The 27,861-nt window shown below is 53.4% G+C and overlaps 1 protein-coding gene across 2 annotated transcripts in view; it reads left to right on the top strand.

The window, feature by feature from the left end:
- The first annotated feature begins 1,571 nt into the window (after positions 1 to 1,571).
- The window catches only part of LTBP2 (latent transforming growth factor beta binding protein 2), a 74,115-nt gene continuing 47,825 nt past the window's right edge, over positions 1,572 to 27,861 (top strand). For both annotated transcript variants that reach the window (XM_050896828.1, XM_050896827.1), the window contains exons 1-3: positions 1,572 to 1,623; positions 10,004 to 10,074; positions 16,491 to 16,734. In XM_050896828.1, the coding sequence (XP_050752785.1) occupies positions 1,616 to 1,623; positions 10,004 to 10,074; positions 16,491 to 16,734 (323 nt within the window). In that variant the 5' untranslated portion in view covers positions 1,572 to 1,615. The remainder of the gene's footprint in view (positions 1,624 to 10,003; positions 10,075 to 16,490; positions 16,735 to 27,861) is intronic.

Here is a 27,861-nt window from a genome sequence, read left to right as displayed (position 1 = left end):
ACAGCAGCAGAGAAGTGGCACAGGACAAGGCCAAGCTGATGCGTGTGGCTGAAATGGGATTTCTGCCCCCTTCTCCCTCCTCCTACTCTTTCCTCAGTATTTCTCAGAGCATATAAAGCAGTCATTTCAAGTCATCCCTTGACCTCCAGGTGCCCACGCAGAGACAGATGAGGGGAGGGATGGACATCTACTCTAAGCTGGTGGGATGTGTCTCCTGAAAGATCTTGCTTAGCTGAAGGACCTGGAGCTTTTAGGTGGGTCCTTTTCTAGCCTGGACCTATACAAGGAAGAGTATAAAGCCCTGAGCTGGGTTTGAGGGGATCTGAGAGCTCTGTAGCCAGGGTGGGATGGCAATAAGGCTCTTCCCATTGCCGTGCCTTTCTCCTGTGAGATGCGATCAAGAGCAGCAAACGGGCTAGCGGTGCTGATGCAGCTCCAGAAGTCCCCAGATGCTGGGGGGCGGCGGTGTATTCCTCCAGCATCCGTGTCTCCTGCTCCGTGCACCCCACACCCGGGGCTGCTCCACCTTCCCCGAGCGCTTCCAGCTGCGGCGGGAGCCGGCGGCTCGCTGCGGGCCGGGCGGCAGGGAGGGCAACGGGGGCTGCACGCCGGCTGCCGGGCAGGCGGCGGGACGGGTCTCCCCGGCCAGGCAGGGGTTAAGGCTTCTCTGTTGTAGTTTGTTTCCCTTTGCCAAAGTGGGTGTTGCTGGAATGTCTCCTCTCCTAAGGAGGGGGGCCGAGCCGTGTCCTCTGGAGAGGGGGGATGTCAGCATCAAAAAGACACAAAAGGGGGAGGTTTCCAAAAATAAAACCCTCCATCCCCTCCAGGCGCTGCCAGTGCCAGAGGCAGGCGCGAAGGTGCTCGGAGCTGCCTGCGGAGCGCGGGAGCTCGCCGGCAGCCCGGCGAGCGGGGCCGGCCGCCTTCCTCCTCCTCTTCCTCCTCCTGCGGGGGCCGCTCGGCAGCCCGCGCCCCTGCCTCAGCCCTGCTGTCTGCGCCCCCGGCCCTGGTGGGCGGCAGGTCCCGGCGGAGCCCCGGAGCGGGATGGGGCGGTGAGCGGAGGGCGGAGAGCCGGCGGTCCCCGCTGCCCCGCGCCCGCCGGAGGATGCCAGCCGGGCGCTGAGCGCTCCGCGCCGCCCGTCTCCCCCCGCCACCGGCTGACACCATGCGGGGCGCCGCCGCCAGCCTCCTCCCGCTCACCTTCGCCGTCCTCCTGGGCTTCGCCGGCTGCCGGCCGGACTCCGCGGCCAGGCTGGAGCCGGGGAGCGGGGGGGCGGCGCGGCCGCGGGGCCGGGGGGCTGCCCTGGGGGCGGCGGGCACGGCGCACAGCCTGTCCCCGGCGCCCAGACCCCCCCCGCCGGCACGGCCCCTCCCCGCCGCCCTCCACGTGGACCGCGGCTCGGCGGCCGCCGCGGGGAGCCCGAGCGGCGGCGACGGCGACGGCCGGAGGCAGCGTCCCGACGGCGGGCTGCCCGCGCCCCGGGGCCAGGTGGGCGATGCCGGACTCGGTCCCGGCCCGGGGCAGAGGAACAGGCTGGACCCCTCCCGCCAGCGGCAGGGCAGCGGGCTGAAAGCCCGGGTCGTGTCCCGGGCGAAGGAGCCAAGCGGCAGAGGGAGGATGGCGGGGTAAGTGCTGCGGCCGGGGGGGCCCTGCTGGGGGTGCGTAGCGGGAGCCCCGGTGGTCCCGGCGCCGGGGAGCCCCAGGCGGAGGGGCCGGGTCCCCCGCATCCCGTGCTGCATCCCGGCGCATCCCCCCCCTCCCACCGCCGCGGGCGCTCCGGGCGCTGTCCCGTCCCCTGCGAGACGCCCCGCTGCCTGTGCCGGGGCAGTCGCGGGGGCGATGCGCGGGGGGCCCGGGCCGCGCTGCCCCTCGGCGGGCTCCGGCACCGGGCCCCGGAGCAGAGCAGAAGCCCGCTCGGCGCTCGCTCTCGTGCCGCGCGTCTGTCCCGCACGTGCGGCGGGCGGCTGCGCCGCTCTCGCCCACGCGATCCCTCGGCGTGCGCGTGTGTCCGTGTGCACGCACGTGTGTGTGAGTGTGAGTGTGAGGCGGGCGGGACGCCGCGTTGCCGGCTGCCTGTCACACGGGGACGTGTGGTTCAGGAGCGTGCTGGATGCGATGCCCTTCTGCTGACACATCAGGGCTTCGGCGGGTCGGACAGCTGCGCGGCGCGGCGCGGCGGGCGGGGGGGGTTACTCTGCCGCTCCCCGGGGCTGCCTACGGCCGTCCCGGAAAGCGTGCGGGGTGGGGGGCTGCCGGGGGGGGGCGGGAGGCAGTGTGGCCGTGGTACGTGGGTGGCGGGAGAGGCTGGAGGGGCTCGCTTGGCTCTGCGGGACGGAGCCTGGTTGCTGCCGCTCTTACTGCAGGTACCTGCTGGCCTCTTGGCTCCTTCCTCCCATAATGGGCCCCTTGTAAGCACTCCGCGCGGCAGCTTCCCATGGCTTCAGCTGGCTCAGCCGGGGGAGGCTTCCTATGACTTGCCTGGCAGGGCCGCTTCCAGCTCCAGTCTCTGGCTACAGCCCTGTGGAGGTGGAGGGGGGATCATGTGGCAAGGCCAGCTGCTCCGCTGCGAGGGGAGCTTGCGAGCGGGACGTCTGGCGCAGCGCTGACGTACCCTTCGGCCCCGGGCCCCCCTCCTCTGCAGTTCCCTCTCTGCTCCCCCGTAGCTGATGCCCCTCGTGATGAGCTCCTCTGCCAGCTGGGAAGGGCTACCGAAGCCATCGCGCCGGCAGTTTGACTGACCCATGTGGCAGTGCGTGTCAGCTCTCCGTGTGAGCCCTGCCGGGGAGATACTGAGGGCAGGCTCCGGGCTTACTGCCCTCTGACATGGGCAGAAATGTCTTCTGCTAACATCGGGTGGGGAGCTTCGCTAGAATACAAAAGGCAGCTCAGTCTCTGAGGTTTCTCTCTCCTATACTCGCCTCCTTGCAAAATTTCAACACAGAGATGTTCCCTGAGCCACTCCGTGCACTTTCCTTCAACAGATCCACAGAAGCACCAAACTTGCTCTTCTTCCATTATGTTTGATATGTGAAGTATTTATCACTAACAGCTAGTCAATGGCGTTAGGTCCTCAGCAGTTTTTGGCTTACCCAGTCCATTAGCCTTGGTTTGTCAGCTGCCCAGAGCAAGAGTTTTGGGAAGATCCAGTCCTGCTCAGTCAGGTTTGGGCTTTTTTTGGGCTCAGAAGGATTTTACACTTTCTGCAGTCGGAGTGTTGTCAGCATTGCTTTGGGATCACGTGGTGGTTCGGTTGGATTTGAGTCAGCTGAGATGTAGCCCGTTTCTTTTCAATGACTGCCCTGAATAGCCTCCACCAGGTTTTCAGGCTGCAGCTGCCTCCAGTGACAGCAGCCAGCCCGCACTGCTATCATCAGGAGCGAGTGGGCAGCCCCAAGGTTCACACTGTGTTCAAAAGAGTGCTGAACCTCCTTGCAAGTAGCTTGCTTCCATCCCTTAATCAAGGGTGTAAATGGGGCTGGTTGGTCCAGCACTTACACGCTGTTGACCTGTTGTCAGCTAGATTTGACTTCCTGGGGTACCGGAGAGTGCCGTTGCCTCCAAGCTTAGAGGAAGGAAGAGCTGTGCCTTGGTGCTGTGTTCCCCACACAGGCTGTGCTGCACTCTCTGCCTCTGCTCTGCCCTGGAAGATGAGGGCTGGGGATATGGGGCTTGCTCTGATCCCCAAGAACTTGAACTCTGGAAAGTGCATATAATGGCTTGTTGTCAGTAGCTTTCCATCTCTTCTGGAGTCCAAATCGGCACTTTTTAAACTTCTCTATGACCTACTGTCTTCGGAGCGTATGAGAAAGCCTAGCTGAAATAATTGTCCGTGAGTAACCACATGGCGTTACTCCTCATGGAAAGCTAGCTGCTGCTGCCTCCAGCCATTCGGTGAGACTCCATCCTTCCACCTCATCCATCTTCTTACGCCCCTTGCTGCACTGGACACGTTTCCATCCAGGAAACTCAGGGCCCCTAAAAAACTTCATTTCATGATGTTTCATTTTTTTGCCAGGTGGGATATTTTCTGTTCTGCTATTTACACTGAACTCCTACTACTCTCTAGTATGACAACCTTCATTTTCCCTTACTCAGGTGGCTTTGCAGGCTGCACTAAACCCCAGTGCTATTTGTTTATACAGTTACTTTGGCTTAAAATCTCAACTCCTGCGTGGGTTGCCTTTCCTGATTCCCCAGTCAGAGTTCTCTGCTGGTACCTCCAGGGGCCTTGCACAGCCCTGTGCTTGAAAAACCCATTTATTAGCACTGTATCCTTTTCTGGATAATTATTTTCTCGCTTTGTTTGATAGCGGCGTACCCAAAATTGACTTCCTTTCCTGGGGACCGTTTGGATGTGTCTTCCACCCTGCTCACATCTGACCTTGTTGCAGGTGGGACCTGCTCACACCCCTCCACGAGTGTGTCCAACTGCAAGTCTTGCAAGAGCTGGGGTTTAGTATTTCCTCCTGGAGGCTCATCGTGAGGTGACTTTTGACACCACAGCAAATACTGCAGAAAATTACTGTCTTCTAACGCTAAGTGAGGAAAACAATGCAGCCCTGAAAGCATCTCTGCTTTGCTGTGCTGTGCTTAACCTGCCTGTTTCCCCCACCCCCCTGACTGGACAGATTTTCCTCCCGAGTGTCGTGGGGTAAGGAGCTCCCAAGCCCTGACACACGCCAGCTATGGCTGTACTCGTGTGCTGGATGCATCCCTAATTTGGGCTGGCCAGTCCTGCTGGGAGGACACTGTAGGCATCTCCCTCCACCTCTGTGTCCCCCGGGATGTGACCCTCCTCGTTCCTCTCACCGTGGCTGGGAGGGTGGGTCCCAGTGATGATCCTCAGGTGATGTACACAAAATTAGAGGAAGGTGGGTAACGGGGGAGTAGTCTGGGGAAGCCTCTACTTCTGGTACCTGCCTGGACAATTTTCAGGGGCATGTGAGGCTCCCCAGGTAACGGGCTGGGAGTCCCACACTCTTTCCTTCTCTCTCCCACTTTCTTTTTGTGGTTTGTGCACTGCAGTTCTTGTTTAATTGCTTTTGTAGACACTGTCTGTGGCTATATAGTCCTGCTTTACCCAGGCTTTGTGGGATATAGGTTCTCGCTGCTGTGTGTGTATGGGACTGCTCAGGAGTGGAGGCAGTTAATGCTGATGTGGACTTGGCAGAGGATTTTCAGTGGCTCATCGATGCCAGCAGCCTTTTCCTAATGTTCTTCATTGGGTCTGACTGCAAATATTTCATTTGCAGTTGGATGAAGTTCACTGTCGTGCAGTAGAAAGGCAGACCTGATGATCTAATGGTCCCCCTGGCCTTCTGTGAGGATGCTGTAAATGACCTGAATGGAGTCAGCATATCTGGCAGCACAGAGTGCTGCATGAAGTTGAAAGATGATGCATAGATTGCTGTTAAAATAAATGGTGAAAAAAATGGTTTTACTGAATGCCTCAGAAACACTATGTGATCATCGCTGAGGCTATGCACATGCTGAAACTATGTGAAGCCATGATCTTACTACTGTTTTCTTGTTTTCCTTCCCCCTAGTGCTTGTTACAGTTGCTTGGCTCTAGTTTCAGATAACGCTGCAAGATCTTGCAGGATTTTTTCATCCTGGGTACCACTTTGCACAGCGGGGGCCTGATCCTGACGGTGGCCTCTGGTTGCTGCAGCAAAACAGGTGATGAAGGACTGGCTTGCTGCAGTTCCTTTGCCCAAGTTGCAGGTTGTGCCGGTGCATCCAGTCAGGGCCATGAACGGTACTTCTGGATGTAGGGAGGCTTCATGGCACTGGCTTCAGCTCTGTGAGGGGTGTCAGGGAGATGCCTGTCCCAGAAAAGGACCAGGCCAGTGAGTAGTACCTGACACCTCCTGTGCACCAAGCTCTCACAGTGTGCTGGGGACTATACCTGGGCAAGGATGGTGCATGCTAGCTGTGGAGTGAGGAGCAAGCTTGGTTTCCAGTTGCTTACTGCTGCCTGTGCTGTTTGGAGACCTCAGGGCGTACTTGGCACTGGAGGCAGGGGCTGAGAGGTAGATCCAGTGCCTCACCTTGCATTTTGCCAGAAAGGCAAACCTGAAGGCCGCATCTGCACTAGTGAGCTATGCTTTAGGGCTTTCTCTGGCACTGTGGCTATTCAGCTGTCTGAGCTATTCAACCGCCTTTCTCTCCAAAAAGGGGAAACTGGCTATTGGAAATGGTCTCTGTCTTCTCTGGTCTCAGCTGGGCTGGGAACTATTTTGGAAGGTGCTAAGTGGCCCATGAGCCCTGTAGCAGTCCACTGTTACAGGCAATCAAGTCCCAGTGCCTGGGAACGTCCCCAACAATGTTTCGTTTCCTAGGAAAGAGGTGTGCTAGCTGACCTGGCCCTTGGGAAGGTAAATACATTAATTAACCTATTCCACTGGTAAGGAGACAGAGATAGGAAAGACAGACCGTTTGCCCAAGGCTTGTTTTGGCATCAGCGGCAGGGCTGGGAATAGGGCATCCCCGTGCAGCGTGACCTAGTGTGAGTGTTCAATGGGACTTCAGCTTGGGAGACCTGTGTGAGGAGATGTCTTCTGTTCTGCTCTGATCTGGGGCTGTGTTGAGCTTCTTTCCACCTGGGAGAGCTGCTGACCCCTCCACGTGCCCACCCATCCTCTGGTCACTCTGCACCCCAGGCTGCCCAGGATGAGGGTGAGAGTCCTGCTCCCCTCTACCCTGCTGCCATGCTTCCAGTTTCAAGGGGTGCGTAAGCAGGAGGCAGCCTGGGGGCTCAGCCTTGCACAGCTGCTGAGCGCTTCAGAGTTACGAGCGTGGCTTTGGCTCATGTCATTGTTAGGTCTGCCAGGGGCTTGGTGCATCATGGCACCCAGCAGGTCCCCTTGCTGGGCAGCTCCACCGGCTGCCTTGGAAGTCCCTGTCCCCTGTGCGATGGGGCGTGAGCAGGGGCTGCTCAGTGTGTACAGGTAGCTCCCCAGCAGCCACCCCCAGGACGGTGGCACCAGACCTGGAGGGATGGACCCTGCCACTTGTTTTGTTCTCCAGAAGCAGCACTGGATGGGGAGGCCCAGGGCTGGACGTGCCCTGCAGGTGGCTCAGGCCTGAGCTGCGTCTTTGCACAAAGTGTTGGCAATGGCATGTGCAGCAGGACAGATGCAGCTCGGGGCTGCCACTCTCTGGAGCACTGTCCACACTGTAAACGTGCTGTGCTCCTTAAACCTCCTGGGATTCATTCTGAATTCTTTGTAAGGCAGTGAAAACCACGTGGCGTTCAAGCCATGCAAATGTCAACTAAAGGCTTTAAGTAGAACCAGATGTGCTCAAGACTGGGTCCCATGTGGCAAAGCCCCCATAGCTATTTTCCCACTGCTGATGCTCTTGCTTACCTGGGGCCCCATGCTCTGTGAGGTCCTGCTTATTGGGCTTTCATCAGGAAATAGTCGTGGTCCTTCTCTGCCCTCCAATCTACCTACATGTTGTTCCTCCCAAGTGCTCACTTCCAGTCCTGGAGGTCCTCCCTGCCTCCATCTCTGCCCATCCTCTCATGCAGGAGGTTATGGAAGGATGGGACATTCCCGTCCAGGTACTCCCTCTGCCGCTGCCTCTGAGGGCATCCCTCCCAGGTTGCTCCCCTCTGCACGTGCTGGGCTGTCCTCCCTCAAGGAGCATCGCCCTGGTGCTAGCATCTCCCTTCACCTGGGGTTGGCAACTCATGTCTGGAGTTGGCAGTGACACAGAGTGACTCTGTTAATGAGAGGTTTGTGCCGAACCCAACAGGGGTTTCATGCCTTCAGGAGTGATCTTATCTGCTCAGGCTTGGGCCCCTGTCTGTTTTAGTCTCATACCTTTCTTCCTACAACGTCTGGCTCACTATTGGCATTGAGAGCAGCTAGCAGCATGCTCCCTCCAGCATGCATGTGAGAGATGTAGATAAAACCTGAACTTTAATCCCACGAAGAACTGATAGTGTGATTCAAGGCCAACACAGCTTCTGTGGAGAAGGTAGTTATTTTGCCTACAAGAAACAACCTCTGATTATGTGAGTAAGTTGAGGTGGGAAAGGGCAAGGGCTTTGCTCTTTGAACAGACCGGCTGAATATGACTTGCAAGGTGTGTTTCAGCCATGCCGAGGGAAGAATGGGAGCTGTGACAGTCTAAGCAAAGATGTTTATGCTGCTGCTTGGAGTGGAGTCCCTCAGCATACCTTAATTACCTAAAGACCTGCTCCAGCTCAGTGTTTTTCTCTCTTTACTGATCTGGACATCTTTAAAAAGTTTAAGGCCTTTTGTGGGCTCTTATGCAGTAAGTGAAGGAAAGTTCGCTTTCCTTGGATACTTTCTGGGGATGTCTTAAAAGAAGGGACCCATAGATCTCTTTGGGTCGACAGACAAAAAGCTGGAAATCGATGCTCTGGCCCAGCCAGAGCAGATGTGAGTGGATGCAAGAATTACTTTGGCTTGTTCTGTTTGCAGGAAGTCACACCAAGGGAATTTAAGTGCTTTCTCCCTATAAAAATCTACCCAGGTTAATAATATGTTGATCCTGAAGGGCTGGATAACGCTTTACAAATGATGTGGCTTCTCAGACCACTTCCCCTTCCCATGTGGAGTGATTGTATCTCTACAGGCAGCTTCATTCATGAACACCAGAACAATCCGTTCACACCCGTTACCCACCGTCTTTGGCTCTCCTAAAACGTGAGCCCCACAGCTTGAGCTCTGGCACTTCTGGAGTCTCATCTCATGCCATGTGGATGCAGGAGTCACGAGGATGCCGGTTCGGAGCAGGATCATCTTCTGACCCTGCTGTGTTCATGTTAAAGTCAATCCAAAAGACAAATGTGCATGTTTCCATGGTTCCTGTAAATTCTGTCAGCAGCTCCGACTGCCTTGTCCAGCGTTAGAAATAAACCATACTCCCCACTTCATTTCCAGAGGCTTTCCAGAGCTTTCAGGCTGCCTATTTCTAACTTTTTATCTTTTGATGACTGTACTCTCCCATCTACCTAGACACGCAAAAGTTACATATTCCCAAAAACTTCCCTCCATCGTGTGTAAATACGCTTGGAGAGCAACCTGCAACTTGTTATTCCTTCTCACTGTAGACGTGTAAATATGAGATGTGACCAGAGGAAGCAGGATTAGCTGCCTGCTTGGGCATCGCAGAGCACCTCTTGGAGGCACAGCACTGTCTCCAATAGCTGTATGTTGGCAGTGATCACTACCTGAAAACACATAATAAGGAAGAGGTGGGGAGGATGTTGTTTCTGTAAGGGCAGTCATAAAGTTGCTGCAGCAAAAAGTGCTGGGATTAACAACCATGGAAATGATTTGAGCATCCTGGAATTAGTGTAGCACTGTGCATGTCAGGTAGACGCAAATTTCATAGCACCGGAGGGTCCCCAGCCCCCGGGGTTGCTGCATCAGAGGCAGATAACAGATGTGGGACTGGGGTGCTTGCAAAGGGAGAACAAGCTGGGGAGCGGCCGATGTGGCTGCTGGTGTGCCGTGCCTCCCGGGGTAGAGTTGAGCAATGAACAGCAACAGGCGGCAGCAGTTAGGTGGAGAATGAAGTGTTGTCTTCGGCCGAAGCAGCTCGGGACACTTGCGGAGGCGAGACGCTATGACCAAAGTTGGAATCAGGCCTGATTTACTCCCCAATACCACAAAGTGCCGTGAGATCTTTAATGATCGCAGGCTGCCGGCCTCCAATTGCTCTCAGGAGGAAAATGGTTCCTCTGAGCGCTGTGCCAGGAACCCAGCATAATGCCAGTTCAAAAGGGAGATACTCCCTGAGGGATCGCTCACACTGCAGCATTCACATAGTCCTTGGGGGTTTCTTTTCCAAGCACTTAAACAACTCAGCCCTTGTCCCATTGGTTTTGATCTCAGCTGCTGGTCCATCTGGAAGGAAATATCACATGCTGCAGGAAATAATTTTACGGGTGACTCAGAGGTGCTGGCTGCAGAGAGACCTCGGCTTCCCCTTTTCCTAACCACGCTGCTTTGTCTCTCTGCTTAGGCCAAATGTCTGCGGCAGACAGTGTTGCCCAGGGTGGACCACGGCTCCCAGCACAAACCACTGCATCAAACGTGAGTATGACAGTCTCAGCCAGTGCAGGTCTCGCAATGCACCCCTAGAAAGTGCTCAAGTACTGCTGTGACCCCGCACGCGTCCCCTGCGCTGTGCCAGGGCAGGAGGAGGACCATGGGGTCCCCGGAGGCAGCGCCGCAGCCTCCCCATGGGGCTGCAGGGCTGTGGGTCAGCTCTCTCCACCTGCTGGCAAAGTCTGAGCACACTGAATAATTATGGCTTTACTTTATTATTGTTATTAGTGTCCATTCCAAGCAGGGTCTTGTTGGGGCAGGGCATTGCAACGGCAGATTTATGGGCGAGTTTTGAGCCCTGGGCTCTCGTCGTCCTGCTTGGAGCAAAAGGCAGGTCTGTGAAAGTCCCAGCAGGTGGGAACCAGCAGAGTGGGGCTGTGTTCACGTGGGCAAGCGTTGCTGATGCTGAGGGGGAAATCGGGGCTGCAAATTATCTGAGTGCTATTAAGGAAAGCAATTAATGGAGTTGGCACAGTGGCTGGGACGGGTGGGGCTGGAGCGTGGTGCAGCACATGGGATGTGTAAAATGGCGGGGGGCTGCAGGGCGCTCCTGCAGTGCGGAAACTGCCTGGCCAGGGCCCTCCGACCTGCCCACAGAGGGGTTAATAAGGGCTCTGCTCCTCCAAACGGCCCTGCCACAGCCCTGGGGGCTGAGATCATTTTGGGCTCCCCGACACAGCACTGGAAGGGAAGGGGTTTGGGCAGGCACCAGTGTGACGCGGGCCAGAGGCAGCTGCACCGTCATCTCCATCCCCAATAGCTGCGCAACCACAGCCCAGCCCCTGCCGCGATCCCTGTCCCTAAACAACGAGGTTACACCACCCAGCCCACCCGTGGGCCTTCCCAGGGGACTGCCTGCCCGGTGCACCTGCCTGGTCCCAGGGAGGCGAGGGGCTGCCTGCAGCGCCCAGGCAGCTTGGAGGGCAGGGAGCACACAGGCACCGGGCAGGCTTTCTGGACGGGAAAACCCTGCCCAGAATAGCCAAGAGCATCTGCCTTCACTCGAGTGGCAGCAGCTGCCCAGATGTTTAGCAGAGAAAGAGGCTCAGCTTTGTTTGCCGGGGGGATCTCACGGCGCTTCGGCCGTGCTGGGATAATTGCATTAGCGATCGCTGTTCAGGAGCAAGGGGCCAAGGGCTGACTCACCTCCCTTCTCCCTCTCCCCCCTGCCGACAGAAGCCAAACGGTAGAGACCGTGCTGTGCTGCCAGACAGTGTCTGTAAACAGAGCGCGGGGCCAGCAATGGCAGCATCTTTCTCTCATTAGGGATTTTTGTAGGAGCAGTAGATCTGGGCTTGCAGCCACGCAGGCTGTCTAGCGATTGCTCAGGTGCTGGGCCCTTGTTCCCAAGGATTCATTAAAAGGACACTGTCAACATGGTCGGGCCTGACAGTGTCCCCCCGACAGGGGATGGTAAATCTCAAGCAGGGCTTAGGTGGAGACTGGTGATACGTAAACATCATTTTGTTCCCAGCTACCTCCCTCGCCGGGCTCTTCTGCTGGAGTTCAAGCTGCTGGAGACACTTGGCTGTTTTTAAAGCTGCCAAGGCAAGCTGGACAGCCCGTCCCAGTTAGTTTCTGCACCGTAATGCTGTTTAATGTCTGATCCTATGGTCTTTGATATGGGGCATATCAGGGAAATACAGCCAGAGGGAACCTCTTAGCGTGATGAAGCAGGGAAGAAGTTGGCATTCGGGTCTTGGGCAGGACCTTGGTTTTCATGGATTTGAGCCTGGCTACAGGAGAGAGGATAGGCCAAATTGTTGCTGTAATCTACTTCCTATCGCCTGCCGAGCATGGTGATTTCTTCCTTTTCCACCCATGCTTTTCCAGGGACTTTCCTCTTGCAACGTCTCTGCATATGACAACTCAAGCCATGGGCAAGTGTCTCTAGCCTTTTGCTTTGTTCCAGCTTCGAGGACCAAAGTGCAGTGAGGACTCGGGGAGTTTTCAGAGAGTCAGTGACTGGGAAGATGAAGAAGAGAAATCTCTCTCTTTGGGCTACTGATGTTTCCTGGGAAAGTGGAAGTGAGCTAAGGGAGTTTAGGAGGAAGATCTCGCCTGCTTGCAATGGGCTTGGTTTCTACCCGCACACTGCCAGGTCATCACACCAAACTGCATACAGGGCATCCTGTGGGGCTCCAGAGGTCTTCCCGCAGGAGGGGACATTAGGGATGATGAGCTACATCTGAACTTGGGCCCGAGGAGTTCGTCCAACCTCCTGCCTGTTTAACTTCATCCTGGGGTGAGACTCAGGCCTTTATGTCCTGGGTTTGGTGGAGAAGAAACCCGTACACACAAGCTGGCCAGAAGCCCCCTTGCACTGCTCATATTTCGGGGGCTGCAGGGGCTGCAGTGTGCACTTGTCGATAACTTAGCTGCTGCCTATTAGCTCATCATCCTTCCCCTCTGCTTAAGAGCAAGGGAATTCTCTTGCTCAGCCTCCCGTTAGTTCATCAGCCTCCACTTTCATCAGCATTATTCACTATGGTTCTTTCCTGCTTCCCAAGATAGCAGCCTGGGCTGGGCTGGTAATGCAGGGTGAGCTTTTTTCCTGACATGGATATTTTAAAGCTTAAAAGAAACATTTTTAATTGGCATGTTGGGAAGGACTAAATAAATTAATCCACTTTCTAATCTCGTACAGATGGTCTTGCAGTTAAGATACTGGATGAACGCACAGGGATTCCAGAATGAGTCTCTGGCTCTGCTGTGGTCTCACAGTGTGTCTTCAGACAGTCACATTAGCACCTGGGGCTTTTCCACATCTGCAAAATGGAGATGACATTCACATGCTCTCTCCTTTTGTCTTTCTTCTGTACAGTGACTGTAGGGTTTTTTGAGCCCAGACTGTTTTTCATTGAAGTTCTGTTTTCCTTCTCTGTTATTCCTGCATTGCTGTTGATCTCCCTGCCTGTCAGCCTGTACAGATCTCTCACTTGTGTTAAACTGTCCGTCCCTTCTGGGTGTGTGTCCTGGTTTCGGCTGGGATAGAGTTAATTTTCTTCTTAGTAGCTGGTACAGTGTGTTTTGAATTTAGTGTGAGAATAATGTTGATAACGCACTGATGTTTTAGTTGTTGCTAAGTAGCGCTTAACCTAAGTTAAGGATTTTTCAGTTTCCCATGCTCTGCCAGCAAGCAGGTGTACAAGAAGCTGGGAGGGAGCAGAGCCAGGGCAGCTGACCCGAACTAGCCAAAGGGATGTTCCATACCGTAGAACGTCATGCTCCATATATAAACTGGAGGGAGTTGGCCGGGAGGGGCAGATCGCTGCTGGGGCATTGGTCAGCAGGTGGTGAGCAATTGCATTGTGCATCACTTGTCTTTTCTTGGGTTTTATTTCTCTCTTTTTTATGTTCCTTTTCATTACAATTATTATTATTATTATATTTATTATTATTATTATTGTTAGTATTATATTTTATTTTACTTTAGTTATTAAACTGCTCTTATCTCAGCCCATGAGTTTTGCTTTTTTTTCCTCATCCTCCTCCCCATCCCACTGGGAGCGGGGAGGGGGAAGCGGCTGCGTGGTGCTTAGTTACTGGCTGGCGTTAAACCACGACAGTGTGCTAACAGAGTCAGAGCTTTAAGTTAGAACTGAGATTACATATTGCTCTGCATCAATAAGCAAACTTTTCCATGAGAAAGTGGACTAAATCACCCCAGTGGTACAAGCCCTTCAGCATCTTCCCAGTTTTCCTGTGGATGCTTAGCTGGGTGGACAGGTTCCCCTGCATTTAAATGGGACTGAGCAGGAGCTGATTACAGTGAAGATGTACACCACTCTCCTAGACCTAGAGCACATGCAGAGCAGCAGGGACACAGTAATTGAACGTCACCTTGCAATGTCATTGCTCAGTCCTGGGCCAGATGTGCCTGCAAAGCGATGGGAGGTTGGACTTGGTGGCCTTCCCCTCTGACGGTCCTGCCTGCCTGGCCTAGGTGGGTGGTCAGAGTCATGCCGCAGTCATCCCTGCAGTGTGACCTTGCAGGATGGACTTACATCATCCACTGAAGACTAGACAGCACCAGACTTGATCTGTGAGGACACTGCTAGATGCTCTTGAACAAACTAGCATTGCTACTAATGGTACTTCAGCAGTGTTCCAAATCTCATCCTTTTGTTAAGAGTTTTGAGATGACTCTTTTTGCTTTCCCTAAAGCCCTAGCTCCTGGAGCAGGTGATTACATGAGATTACAGTGAGAAGAAATCAGTGGCTGTCATCTTAACAGAAACTGTTTATAGCCCCCACAGCTGGGGAGGGACATCTCAGAGTAACCCCTGGGCTCAGAAACCAGAAAGCAAACAGAAATATTCCAAATAGATATATATTTTTAACTGTCTTGTTTCTTCTGTCAATGTTATGGTTTTGGGGGCCTGACCGGTGATTTCACACACTTGGCATCGGCAGTACTTCCACTGAATGATCTGCTCTCCCTACATTGCATAGCTGGACTGAGTGAAAACCAGTGACTTTTTAAACCTCTTTCAAGTTCTTCCTGAGTCTGCAAAGGCAACCGGGAAAGGGATTAATCCCTTTATTAAGCTGGAATATTTCAGCTAGGGCAGCTCCCCACCCATCCTGCATGAAGGGACCAGAAGACTAATCCCATTCCCTTCTTCCTCTTCTCTATATCAGCTGCCTTAGGGGCTTTTTAGAGTGCCTGGTCACTTATCACTGCTTTCCTGCTGAAGGGCACAGTCTAACGTGACTATGAACATTGTTAGTGGGAGAGGTTGTGAGAACTGCTGTGATCCCAGGTCCCAGTGTCGCGGCTCTGCAGTATTTCAGCACGTGAAGCAGTTGTTTTCAATGGCAGGCTTCCTGGTCTGGTGGCGTTCGTTAAAACAGGCATTTATTGGGACATAACAGTAGGGACTGGCAGCCTATTTAAATCACAGCTAAGTTTTATATTATAAGTTACATCAACTTTTGGAGTGCCAGACTTCCCAGAGATGGTTGATTCCTGCCTGACTAGGACCCTGTCTCTGTTCCAGACTCTGCAGTGGTGGCTGATTTATTTTACTGGGGGATTTCATCAAAACCTCTGGCTTTAACCTATACAGCCCTACGTGACCTGGGTTCTCCCTTTCCCTGAGATCTCCCTCTCTTCCTGAGTGTTAACATGGTAATAAAGGTCAAATGAAGCATTCCAGCCAACGTATCCCTGATCTAGTTAGGAAAAGCTGATGGCAGTCCAGTTTTGGGGTGAGGGAAGGGTTGTGGGGGCTATACTGCTGTGAAAGGACCTCAGAGTCTGCACAAGGACTTCCCTCGCTTGGTGACAGCAGGATGATGTGTGGATGGCACACAGAGCTAGAGCTCTCTGTATGTTTGTTGCCCAGAAGCAGCGTTTCTCGCAGGCATGCTTGGATCTCATAGGGATGGAGAGCACAGCCCGAGAAGGAAGGGTGTGCTCGTGAAAGCCCAGCAGCTGTGTGCGAAGGTGGTGGGATGCCAGATGCTCCTGCAACCTCCCTGGGGCAGTCCTGAGGAAGGGGCCCTCAGCAGAAGCAGTGGCTGCATGTTTCAACCCATCCACAGGGTTCCCACGTGGCTGGAGCTTAATGTCCACCTTGTGTTGTCCAACGAGGTTTCATTGCCCTTCAGCCAGCTGGCCCTTTCCTTCTTTGAAGGACAACACTGTTTTCCAGTGCCTTTTCAATTACTCTTCCTCAGCACAACGAGCCCAGTCCTACCTGAGTGAGCTGTGGTTTCCTGGCTCTTGCTGGCTGGGCTACAAACCCAATTTGGCATATGTTGACTTGGGAAGTGTTAGGGTCTGGCATATAATTAATAGCACTTTCCTCCCGGGGCGCAAACTGAAGCTGATGGGCTGTAATTAGGAACACACACAAGCTTGGAGGGTGATTTGGGCATGAAGTTAATGAACTGTAAGTCCCCGTAGCTGCAGAGGAATTTGAGCGCAGTGACTCCAAAATCAGCTGCAGAGGGAGAGCTGGAAAGCTCTGGAGGGGACAGGCCGGGGGGACCGTGCAAATCAGACCCCAAAACAGACTAAAGGTAACATGCAATCCCTTGCTTTGGGACTGAGGTGCTATTCCAGCCCAGAGCGCTATGGGCAATGCTGGAGGCCATACGCTCTCTGCAGACCATGCTGCTCATTTCTGAGCTTTCTGAAATGAGTATTGTTGAAGAAGAGCTCTGCAGAGACCAGTGGGGAGAAGTGGGAACAGAAACAAGTCTCTGATGGAGGTGACCTTCCTTTAGGGACCCATGGCAGCAGTAACACCAAGACTTTGAAAGTCACCTGCCTGCAGAGAATTGATGGGACTGCCCCAGTTGTGCTGCCCCAGCCGGGTGCCACCACTGTGGGGCTGAGCCCCATGTCCACTAACCCCATGTCCACTAACCACCTTTCTGTGTCTCCTCAGCTGTCTGCGACCCGCCGTGCCAGAACAAGGGCTCCTGCAGCCGCCCCCAGGTCTGTACCTGTCGCTCGGGCTTCCAGGGCTCCCGGTGCGAAGAAGTCGTTCCTGAGCAGGAGTACCACCCGCCTGCTGCCGCCGCCGCCTTCCAGCCCCCCACAAGCTCCCTCCGGAGGAGGACCGGCACGGCAGGGCGGGATGCCTCCCTGCGAGGAGCTCAGGCGCCCGTCCCGCGGCACGTCCCAGCTGTGTAAGTCAAACCCAGTTCCCGGCAGGATGCTCCCCCAAACGCCCAGGCAGCTAACGCCACGCTCAGTTGGGCCACAGCCTCTGCTTCATGAGACCGGGCACCTCAGCTCCTGGTGGAGGCTCCTCCTCGGGCTGTGGGAGCTGACATAAGGGGGTCGGGTCCTGCTGTCCCTCCAAGGGACTCGGTTTGTCCCCAGCACTGTGTCACGGTCCCCAGGCACACGCAGGCTAGTGATGGTCCTGTGGGGAAGGAGAACTGTGAAGCTCAGCAGTTTGCCCTTGTCCAGTTGGTGAACAGCCTTTGTGGTAGCAGCAGGGTGGATGGAGGAGTGGGGGTTAAATCTCTTTCCCAAGAGGATGTGTTTAGAGCAATATGTCCAGGTAGTACCCACAGAAGAGTACATAGATCTGAGGTGTGCTATTAAGTGCTGGTATGAGCAAAGTGATGATACTCAGAGATGTCTCCTGGCAGTCTCTAGCCATTATTGAATCATTTGTTCCATATTTCTGTGTCACCTTGCTGTGGCGTGGGTCATTTTGGTACCCAGGCAGGTGCTTGCATATTGGGTACGGAAGCAAAGATGCAGCTGTTGGAGCTCACAGAGGTCCACGCAGGAGAGATTCTGCAAGGAGTGTGTTAAGCTCAGGATGACAACTGTGGCATTGTCCGGTCCTTTTGGGTGAGGAAGAGCTTACGGCTTCAGCCCAGCTGCCTCGGGTCGGTGCTGAGGTGCTCCTGTACCCGAGCTGCATCTCCTCCACACTTCGTGTTTTGTGAAGTCCTGCTGGAGCTGTGGGGTTTCTGCTGCAGGAGGCAGTAAAGGCGGGAGAGGTGCCTTTCCCTGACAAGCACCGCTGCTGTGCTGGCAGCTTAGTGAGGATGGAGAGGTGGGAATGGTGCCTGCTGCTATACAACAACCCACACGTGTTTGTTGGTTTTTTTTAAAAAAATCACCTCTACTTTTCTGTAAGAGTCCATGGACACAGGAGCAAAGTGTTAGGCTGCACCACCCCTAAAGGCCTGTGTCTTTCTTGCTGCTACTCACTCAGTTGCTGGGCCAGAAAGACTGGTTTTGTTGGTAGCCACCACAGCAGAGAATTTGCACGTGGCTTCCAGCAGAAGTCCCTCAGTCATAGTCAAGAAGACATTACAGCAAATTACAGGTGCCTAACCAGGAGGTAACTTCAGTTTCTCCTTTTCTTCTCTGAGCTGTTAGTGTCAGTGTCGCTTAGAGCTGCCCGAGGAGAGAGCAATTCGACCTTTGTGTTTCTATATTCCTGCAGGTTGTTTTTAACATGCCTGTTGCACCTAAAGTAGCTGTTGCCTTTCTGTCTCTTCTGAAGCGGAGGCAATGCATGGACTGGAGACATTTCTGGACACTTACTCTGCCATCCACAATTTTGGAGGGGCTCAAATGACTGACGAGGAATTGACTGACACCAAGTAGGTCACTGAAGCGGGCATATATTGGTGCCCAAATGAAAGACTATCTGATGGGAACCAAATTCAGGCAAGGCAGAGGTGATGCTGGCAGGGAGAGGTGGCCAAGCCCCTGTCATTGCTGCCCTGAGAGAGGCTCGGTGCCCGAGCGAGCACGCAGCCCTCGCACGTGCCTATAATCCCGGTCATTGCTGACGAGTTTCCCTGCAGCAATGACCTCCTCCTACCCCTCCGTGCCACCACTCTGTGTGGAGGGACTGGAGGGGAGGGAGAGCAGTGCCCTTGGAGATACAGCACCTGTTGAAGGCTTTCCCAGTAAGGAACATGACCTCAGGCTCTGCACAGAGGACGGGGGGCTGTGCAGGCACTGGCAGAGCATTCCTGTCCAGACAGTCAGACACAGCGTCTAGCGATCACTGAGCTGGGATTGCTGAATGCCCAGCTGCCTGCCGTACCTTAAATCCTCTGGCGGTGTCCCAAGGAAATAGGACTCCATTAAGGACCATGCCGTGCCTTTCCTCCTTCCCTCCCCATGGAGGCCATAGGACGTCGCCTTATCCCACGCTTCAGCGAGAGCATTTGACATTCGTCCTTTGCAATGGCCGCAGGTAGGACCCCAGGACATGTCCACCACTGACTGCCTTCTGGAGCCGTCCTCAAGGATTTGCCGAGGCTGCTGTGTGAGTCTTGGAGAGGGAGCTTTCACCGCCCCTCTGGGTGCTGTGCCGCAGGCTGCTGCCTTTCCTGCCTGGGCAATGTGTAGCAGCCCTGCTTTGCAGGCAGGTGTGGGGCTGCCCGCATCCGGGCACTGGTCTGCATTGAAGCATCTCACTTCAGCCCCTGGGTGTTTTACTGTACAGTACAGTCGCTTGGGTTTTGTCCATGGACTGTATAACATATGGCGTGCAACTGGCATGACCTAAAAGTCTTGCTGCTGTTAGATGGGTTGTTTCCCAAATATTTTTGAGTGTCCCCTTCAGCCTACCAACTTCTGGGCTAGCTGTGGAGCCTGTAAGAGTGAGCATCTACAGCCAAAGGTGCGCTGTTGCTGCCATTGCACCTGGATGTGCTCTCCCACTGCTTACCTTGCACTGGCGTTAGTCCTCATCTGGCCCCTGGGTGAGTTGGCTCAGTTTAATAAACCAGCAAAAAATTAACACATAAAAATTAAGGATAATTTTCTGCCACTTCAGTGGGCTAAATTGGCTTATTGAAAGATCATGAGGACCAGAAGAATTGGACAGAATTGCAAGGCTAGCAGTGGAGGGAAGGAAAGGGGTGGACTCCCCTTTTGGGGGAATCCACTTACTAGGTTGGTCATTTGTCTCATGAAACCATGTTCTTAGACCTGTCTGAACGTGGAGCCTGCTTCTTAAAGTTACAACATCATCTATTTCTGTGCTACCACTAGAGTACTTACTGTGCTTCTGCATCAGGCTTTCTCCATACAGTTGGGCTGTAGCAGCAAAAGCAAGAAGCATATTGGCCTTCCCAAAGCTAGGTAGATCTTGTTCATATTTGCAAGTGTGAGGATTGGTTCTTAGACACTGCAAATTCGGGGTCACCTTCACTGGAGTTCAGTTCATTGTCAAGTCTGAGAGAACAGCTTGGTCCTTGGTCTCCATCCTGGATAAGGACAGATTGTGCTGGTGGGACACTGACTTTTTCTAGTCAGCCTACCACAATCCCACAGCAGCTGGCTTGCTTGTCTGATTTGTCGGTAAGGAAGAGGTAGAAGAAGCTCTTGGGTGGCTCAGTGGATGGAGGACACTGGTGGTTCCAGGTCAGTGGTTGTGAGAAGACTATAAGATCCAGGACAAACAACCAGCCTCCAGCCTCCCTGCAAATTCGCATTGCTAACAAGGAGGAGTTGCTCAAGAGTGGGATCTTATAGACCTCTAAGCCTCATTTTGCTGTGCCAAGACAGGAAATCAGTCCTCACATGACTGAATTTGCTTTCTCCTTTTGTTTATTTGTGTGTATATTGGCTTTATTTGTGTTTGTTTGTACGGAGGTAGCAATCAGAAGCTCTGAAGTCATGCATTAGAACAGTGCTGTATTAGATGCTGTATAAACATGCAACAAAACCCATGAATACTCTCCAGAGACCTGCTCTCTAAGCAGAGATGGGGTTGCTTTTGGTTTCAACGTGTTCTGAAGCGAGTCTTCACAGAGAGTTAGGAGAGCAGCCTCCTGGGTTACTCAGGAACTGCCTGGACCAAAATATTCCCCACTTGCCTGAGTGGTGGATCTGCTTTAAAATGATTTCTTATCCTCAGCTAGCTGGACTTGCTGCTTATGATGACTGCCCCTTCACTGTGGAAGGTAACCTGGTCTGGAGGTAGGATGTCTCTGGGAGTCTGGAGGAACCTATAAAGCCTTGGTGAAGAGCATGACCAGGCAGCTGCCTGTTTTCATGGCCCTGTTTCTGGTACATATGCTCAGGCTCTCCAGAGCTTATACCTGGAAGCGGAAGCAGCGATGCCTTCTGCGGCTTCCCTGCCAGGAGAGCCCGGGAAGCACGACTGTGATGGCAGGAGATAAGTAACTGTCAGTCTTCTGCCCTCAGCCTTGGTGAGAAGTAGCAGCTCCTTGACTAACAGGGTTGTACCAGTCATACACAACTGGTTGTACTGGTTGGTTTGTATTTGCACCTGGCAGATGTGAAGGTTAGCAAATGGATCTGTGGGCATTCCCAGTGTAGCTGTCATAGATCCATTTTTGGCATGCTGGCAGTCCTGGGAAGATGTGGACGTGGGCGTCAGCCTGAGCATTGTGCTGAGCACAGGTATCAGTGCTGCAGTGTTACACGTAGCCATCATTGCCTCTGTTTGGAGAGGTACCAGCGAAGAATCACTGCATCCTTGGCTTGCCCATATGGTGCACGTTATCTCTTCTTCCTGGGACTAAAGAAGAAGACATACCCAGTCTTATCTGAGCTCAGCGCTTGCCCAGGGGAAGTCATGGCTAGAAGGGCAGTTCTGGGTTTACTTTGCTGACACCAGAGCTGGTGATGCTCAAGCTTTCATTCCTTAAAATACAGGCTGAGCAATGAGTACCACTTCTCGAGTCCCTTCAGCAGGCCATGGCTCAGTGGATATTTAGAGTCGGGCGTCTGAGGGAGCCTGTGGGGACTTGTTAGCTGCTGCAGAAGCTGGGAGGCCCCCGCGCAGTGCTGCTTGGAACAGGGAGTGCTCTGGAGAGCAAAATCCTGGGGGTGTTAGAGGCCCTCCCGGCATGGACTAGCTGCAAATCCTCCCTCTTCTTGATCTCAGCCTGAATCTCTGCCCGGAGAAGCAAAGCCCCGACGGATGATTGTGCGGGTGGAGCTGCACCTCGGCCCAGAAGCCGAGCTAAATGGAAACAGCTTTGTTTTCCTAAGGCTGGAGTATCAGCAGAATTCCTGTTTATTTAGCAGGGAGTGGAAAGGGCTTGCACCCCTGCCCCTCACTGTTGGGATGGATGGCCAGCTGCCTCTGACTCTGTGCAGCGTGCAAGGAGGGTCCTGCCGCTGCCGTCCGAGAAGGTCCCTCCTGCAGGAGTGCCGCGCATAAATCTGTAACCAGCATCTACGCAAGGGAGCCGTGCTGCCCAGATGGGACGTGCATGCTGGACGAGGGCTGCCCGGGAAGCAAGGCATCCTTCCTCTTCACAGAAAAGAAGAGATGACTGGGACCTACAAAGCATTTTCCCAGCAACTCAGGCAAGGGAAAAGGACATAGCTGTGGTATAAGGTGCTGAGACACTGTGCAGACGGCTTAATGCAGCTAAGCTCTTGAGGGCAGGGAGCTTCCTCTGAGAGGGCTCTGTTTAGGCAAAGCAGTTGCTGGGAGTTGCCTGGTGTTTTCAGGATGGAAAAGGAAGAAGGCTGAGTTGCGACATGCCCGCCCCACTGACTCCTGATCTCAGAGCCTCCTCTCCAGCACCCTGGAGGAGACATCTCCTCCCTTCCTGGCGAGAGGAAGGGCTATATGCAGCCCTTGAGGAGTTGTGGCAAGCGCTCCTGGCCTGGGGACACCAGGAACCTCATGCCAGCAGGAAGGCTCTGCCAAAATCTCTATTCTCTCCTGGAAGCAAAGGATGAGAACAGCAGGGAGCAAGCAGAAGGCAGGATCTTGGGTGTGCAGCAGAGGTTGCTGGATGGAGAAAGTATATTTCCCCCCTTTTGAAAACTGGCTGAAACCAGCTCCTGTTCTGGTGGCAGTCAAATGTCTAGCATGGTCCTTTGCAGAGGAGAGTGGAGCCTATGGGTGGACATAAAGCTTTCCACCCTGGGGTGGCCACTCAAAACATGACATTGAGAACTGTGGCTTGGCAAAATCAGCTTGATTAGCTTGTTGGCATTGAGGCCGAGCAGATAAACAAAAGTTCATTGCAAGATCACTTGCTTTTTCAAGATGCTGCTCCGAACAGAGACAGATTTGTCTTAATTGTTAAAGCAGGATCTGGAGCCTCCTGTCTTGCCAGCTTTGAACTTTCCATATTTATGAGAAAAAGGGGAGCTTTCTTACTGCCTTACTTGGGTTGCTGCTGAATGTCCAGGACTGTTTGTCCATGATAGGTGGAATACTAGGAGGAGGTCTGTCCTAGCCCCATACCTACTGAATACACCTCCTGCTCTTCTGCTCACTTATGACTGTCACTCACTTTACATTTATGAGGGTTACAATTTATTAATACCTAAATAGCAGAGAAAATAAAAGCTGACCCTGGCTGAGAAGCCTCCCCTGTGTAAGTGCATTTCTGTGGCATGGGCTGTGGCAGGTTTCCTACTTTGCTTGGAATGGGACCAGCCCAGGAGATCCATAGCACGTGACTTTGAATTCCTGGGGTAAAACACTGGTGCCAGCATTGCCTTCTGCCACTGCGGCATCTTTATGCTTATTACTTGAATGGCATATTTTCCCAATGCAGATAAGCCCTAATTGCAGCTTTCTAAGGTGCTTCCCTTTGGCAATATAGTTTTCACAAGGTGGCCAAGCATTTACATTCCTTGATCCAGAGCCAACTTTGAGTAGATATCGGAGACCTTGTTAAAAAATTGAAACTAAAAAGCCAGTGCCAGTCCGTGTGAGAATATGTGAAAAGAGATTCCACTCAGGGCAATGAGATCTCCATAAGCTCCAGGTCTCGGCCCCTCTCTTGCTTTGACATAGTTGAAAGCCCTTGGCAAGCTGGCTGGGAAGCCTAAAGGAAAAACTCAAGCTACCCAAGAGGAGCGTAAATGTCATTTTTCTTATATAAAAATACTTTTATTTTTAAATTACATGATATACCTTCTCTAGCCTGGCACCAGATACAGTTGCTCTACTTTGTAGTGTTTTAAAGCTGTCAGCACCATTCTGCTTTATGTGTTTTATGTATTTACTTTCTAGGGGGTTGCATACGCTTCAGAGCAGCAGGAGGATAGCTGGCTTTTCAGGCTCCTTTTAAACTCCAAATATGGTCTTTACATTAGGCCTGGTTCTTCTGCACCTCCTTGGGAGCCATTCCTATAGCTTAATTCAGCCTCTAGGCTTTGGGAGAAAACGTTCAAATGCACTTTTCCTTCTAACTGAAAGAAAATGCTGCTACTGTTAGCTTAGTCTGAGACTACATCCAAGAGAGCAGGGTGCAGGGCAAATGCATTGTACATGTGGTAGGTGAGGTAGTACAGAAAATCCAGTTTATAGCCTATTTTATATACTATACATATATCATTTGGGACATTTATGACAATGCAATTTATATAGCAGTTGTATAAAAAAGAAAGTTGTTAGAAGAGCACTAAGGCCACATGATCAAATGCTGGAGAGTTTTTCCCTAATGCCTGAATTAGGATCATCGTCCAGCTTGTTTTCAGCTCCCTTGTGCATATGGATTACGCTGAAGTTTCTCATACCTGACTGTATGCTACCTTATTTGGTTTAAGCTGGTACTTAAGCAAAATCAAAGCTATTCTCTTTGGTTTTGAATGTTTTCCATAAATCACCAAGTGCTGGCAGGACACAAGGGATGAATTGAAGCTGGTTTGGTACAAGGAGCAGTTGAAATGGAGATGTAGAAGTCTCCATGTAAAATATGCTCGTTCTCCTCTCCTTTCTTCAGAAGCATCCTGAGAAATGCTGCCATGAGTGCTTGGTGCTGGAGGGGATTGGTACCCAGCTCTCTGCACCACCTCATTTTTGTCTCACTTGCATGGAGACTCTCATCAGGGACATGCAGAAACTAAACATATAGGCAGGAATTAAGAAGAGATTCAGGCTGGAAAAATATTCTCTGTTACAGCTGAAGGAAAAAAATCCTCCATGGGAGGAAGAAATCTGGAAGAAGGAGAGGCTGAGATTTTGCAGAGTAGGAGTGAACAGCAAATTAGGCAGCAGAGAGTAATGCGGTGTGGCTGCATACGAGAGACTGGTGGTACTTAGGACTTTGGAGGCAAAAGACCCAAGTCACATGGGTTTTTTTCCTGTGCACCCCGGGGTCCTGCACTGAGTCAAGGTATTCTTTATTGCCAGAAAAGATCTTGACAAATTGGAAGGAATTCTGATAACTACAAAAGGAGGGAGAGAGGGAGGGAGGGAGAGAGAGAGGGAGTGAGCTGAGGGGAATGGTTAACAGACCCACATCTGCAAAACTGAGCCAAACACTGGCCTTGGAGGATGGGGAGCATACTTGGAGGCTGAGGCTATCTGGAGGGGGCAGACAGGGTGTATTAGGTTGCCTGTAGCCTTGGCAGGGTGGCCAAGCTAATTTTTCAGCTACAAAGCTTTCTACAACAGCGAAGTGCCAAACTCTTCCAGGGATGTAATGACAGGTTGATAACGACACTGGAGCTCTGCCTTCTCCATCGCTTTGGAGCTGCGCTGCTGAGGAGCTGGAGCCCAGGCGCTGCCAAGGCAGGCGCAGCCTTTCTGCCTGCTCCGGATCCCTTCCTACCGGGGATGCCATGAAACCTGCTCCTCCCTGCTGGTCCTTAGTGTGGATACTGAAGGCCACGTGGGAGAGGTGTGAGAGCAGATTCATCGTAACGGTACCCCTGGAAGCACTGGCTTTTCCACCAGGCATCATGCATACAAGGCCAGGAGCGCTCCTGGTCCCCAGCCAGGCTCTAGTCTTCTGGCTAGGGAGCAACTGGAGGGATGGAGCCAGTGCAGAACAGTACAGAATAAAAATCACCGGGATGCTCGTTCCCCGATCCCCAGCAGGGCTCAGACTTTGAGAGTGGGCAGCAAAGTGTCACATCCCAACACAGCTCTCATGGCTTAGAGTGCTGCAGGTGAGGGAATCCTATGTGTGGCTGGGGATGGAGAGATGTGAGGAGACCTAACGACATCGAGCTAATAGATCTAAAGGCCAGGGCATCCTGCTGGGTGTTCAACCATTATTTTAGCTTAAAATATGTCTTAGATCCAGTGTTCCCAGGGTGAGTGGGAGACTTCCCAGCACCTCCTGCTGTAGATGAAAAGCCTTCCCTTCTCCAGATGAGAGGACTACACACATCTCCTCTCCACCCTGTTGCTCTCATGCCCTCTGTGTGTGTGTGCAGGCACAAGTTCTTCACCCCACTCGTACGCCTAGGATGAGAGAGGCTTTGCCTGCCCTCTCCATGTCCCATGTAAAGCGGGGGGCAGGCAGCTGGCTCCCCCCACTCCCCGGGGTGCATGTGGGCGTGAAGATGAATAGGCTAAAGTGTCTTTTCAGGGCTTTGAAGTTGGAAGCGTGGTGGAGGGGGTGAGTGTTGCTAGTCAACAAGATGGGAATGAAACTCAAGAGTGCTTGTTTTCTCCCTGCTGTATGGGGGAGACGAGTGACCTCCCCATGGCCAGCAGTGAGCTTTTCTCTGGCTGACGCCTCTGCAGCAAGTTTCATTAGAGAGGGGCTGGGTCCTCAGCTCACAGTTGCTGTGTCTTGTGGAGACAGAGGGCCCTTTGGGCTGGAGACCTTGGTGTGCTTGTGGGCACAAGGGTAGGTTGGTATGTTGTCCTCTCCTCTTGCGTGCCTCTGCCCTAAATACAGGTCCTTCCCCTGCCAGGCAGCACCCTGCTGCTCACTGTACTGGGGAGCACAGGGAGGAGGAGCAGGGCAGTGGAGGCATTGCTGTGGCCGATGGTCGTGGCTGAACCCTCTGTGGGATGGTCACGTTGCACGGCGGACAGCCCAGCTCTCCAACTGTGCCAGCATCTTACACCCGGTTTTGTAATGATGCAAAAGCTGTGGCTGTGGGGTAATGTCTGCAGTAAGATGGTGGCAGTGATGGAGACCTTCCTGTGACGGCAGCTGTTAGGACACTTCAGGATGGGTCTCTTCTCACCAAGGCATGAGAGCAGCTGTGCGACTGCGTCTGGCAGCAGTGCTGTTCCCATTGATCGTGCTGCTGAACACCAGCCCCTGCATGCAGGCAGGGGAGCCAACTGGAGCAGCTTTCTCACTGCTTCAGCCCAAAGCAGCGTGTGGCTGAGGTGGGGAGAGGAGGGCTGCACAGCCGCCCGTCTCGCCTGCCGCTCACTGCACATGCCGCAGGCCAGCCTGGGTGGTTCTGCCAGAGGGGTGGTAGCTTGCCTGGCCTCCCTCTCCCTCTAAATCCCTGTTTTAGTCTATGGAGTGTGCAAGGTTTGGCCCACATGTGGCATTTGTAATCAAGTAGCCTGGCCTGGTTCCTCTGCTGGCTCTACTTGAAGCTCAGAGCAGTTGCAGGCTGCATTTTGATTTTTCTGGGAGGCATTGGCCTGCACTTCAGCTCTGGAGACAGGCAGATTGCAAACAGCTCTTCATCATGCTTGGCATTTGGAAATCACAGTTCTGGCCATTTTATGGGTCAGCACTAAGGTCTGATGGATCCAACCATGGGTGCGATCTGCTGCTGCTGGTGACAGCCCGGTGCTGTGCCCTTGCACAGGGCATGTTTCTGCAGCCTCGCTGGGCCAGGCAGGTGCTGTTCCCATGCTTGGAGGGCTGGACTTCTTCCAGGGAGTCAGTTGCTCACTCCCTAATACACAAGAGCAAAGAAGAGCACTCGCAGAGTGGTGGGTGGCATGTGTGGCACGTGTGGCAAGGGAAGGGCATTTAATGTCAGCAGAGAGCTGTGCAGAGACATGTGAGCAGCCACTTTGGCTAAGGAGCAAATTAGACCCCCAGAGACTGGTTAAAAAGAACCTGTTAGCTGTCTGTGTGCTTAGAGAGGTTCACTTATGCAGTGTCTGGCAACTCCTGAGCAGATAAAAATAGAGTTCACAGCCCATCTCCTTTTCCCTCTTTGTTCTCATGCACCACACGGCAGGCTGGGAGCCAGCTCGGGTGGCCCTACAGCACCAGCACTGCTTTGGGGTCCAGAGGAAGGAAGATGCCAGGGGCGTGGTGGTGGAGGGACTGAGCTTGGTGGCATGGGGCAGACACCTGGTGACTTTACTGTCCCAAGGACTTGCACATCTGTTGCTGCGGTTTGTAGTGAGAGATTCAGAGAAATCTCGGCCAGCTACTGGCACATATGTCAAGCAGAGCAGGGAGCTGGAGTTACCACTGCGATATGGCACAGGAGAGAGCCCAAAACGAGAGCCATGTGGGCTCTGTGACAGCGCCTTGCTAGCCGTGGTGAGGGATAGTGGTGGCATCTGGGTGCCTGACTGACGTGGCTCCTGAGCACATGCCAGTGGCATTGAGTGTGCATGTGGGGCAGGGAGCCTGATGTGTTCTGGCCCGTGCAGCCCC

Source organism: Gymnogyps californianus, chromosome 5 (assembly GCF_018139145.2).
Source record: "Gymnogyps californianus isolate 813 chromosome 5, ASM1813914v2, whole genome shotgun sequence".
NCBI lineage: Eukaryota > Metazoa > Chordata > Aves > Accipitriformes > Cathartidae > Gymnogyps > Gymnogyps californianus.
This window is presented reverse-complemented; position numbering and strand designations above follow the sequence as displayed.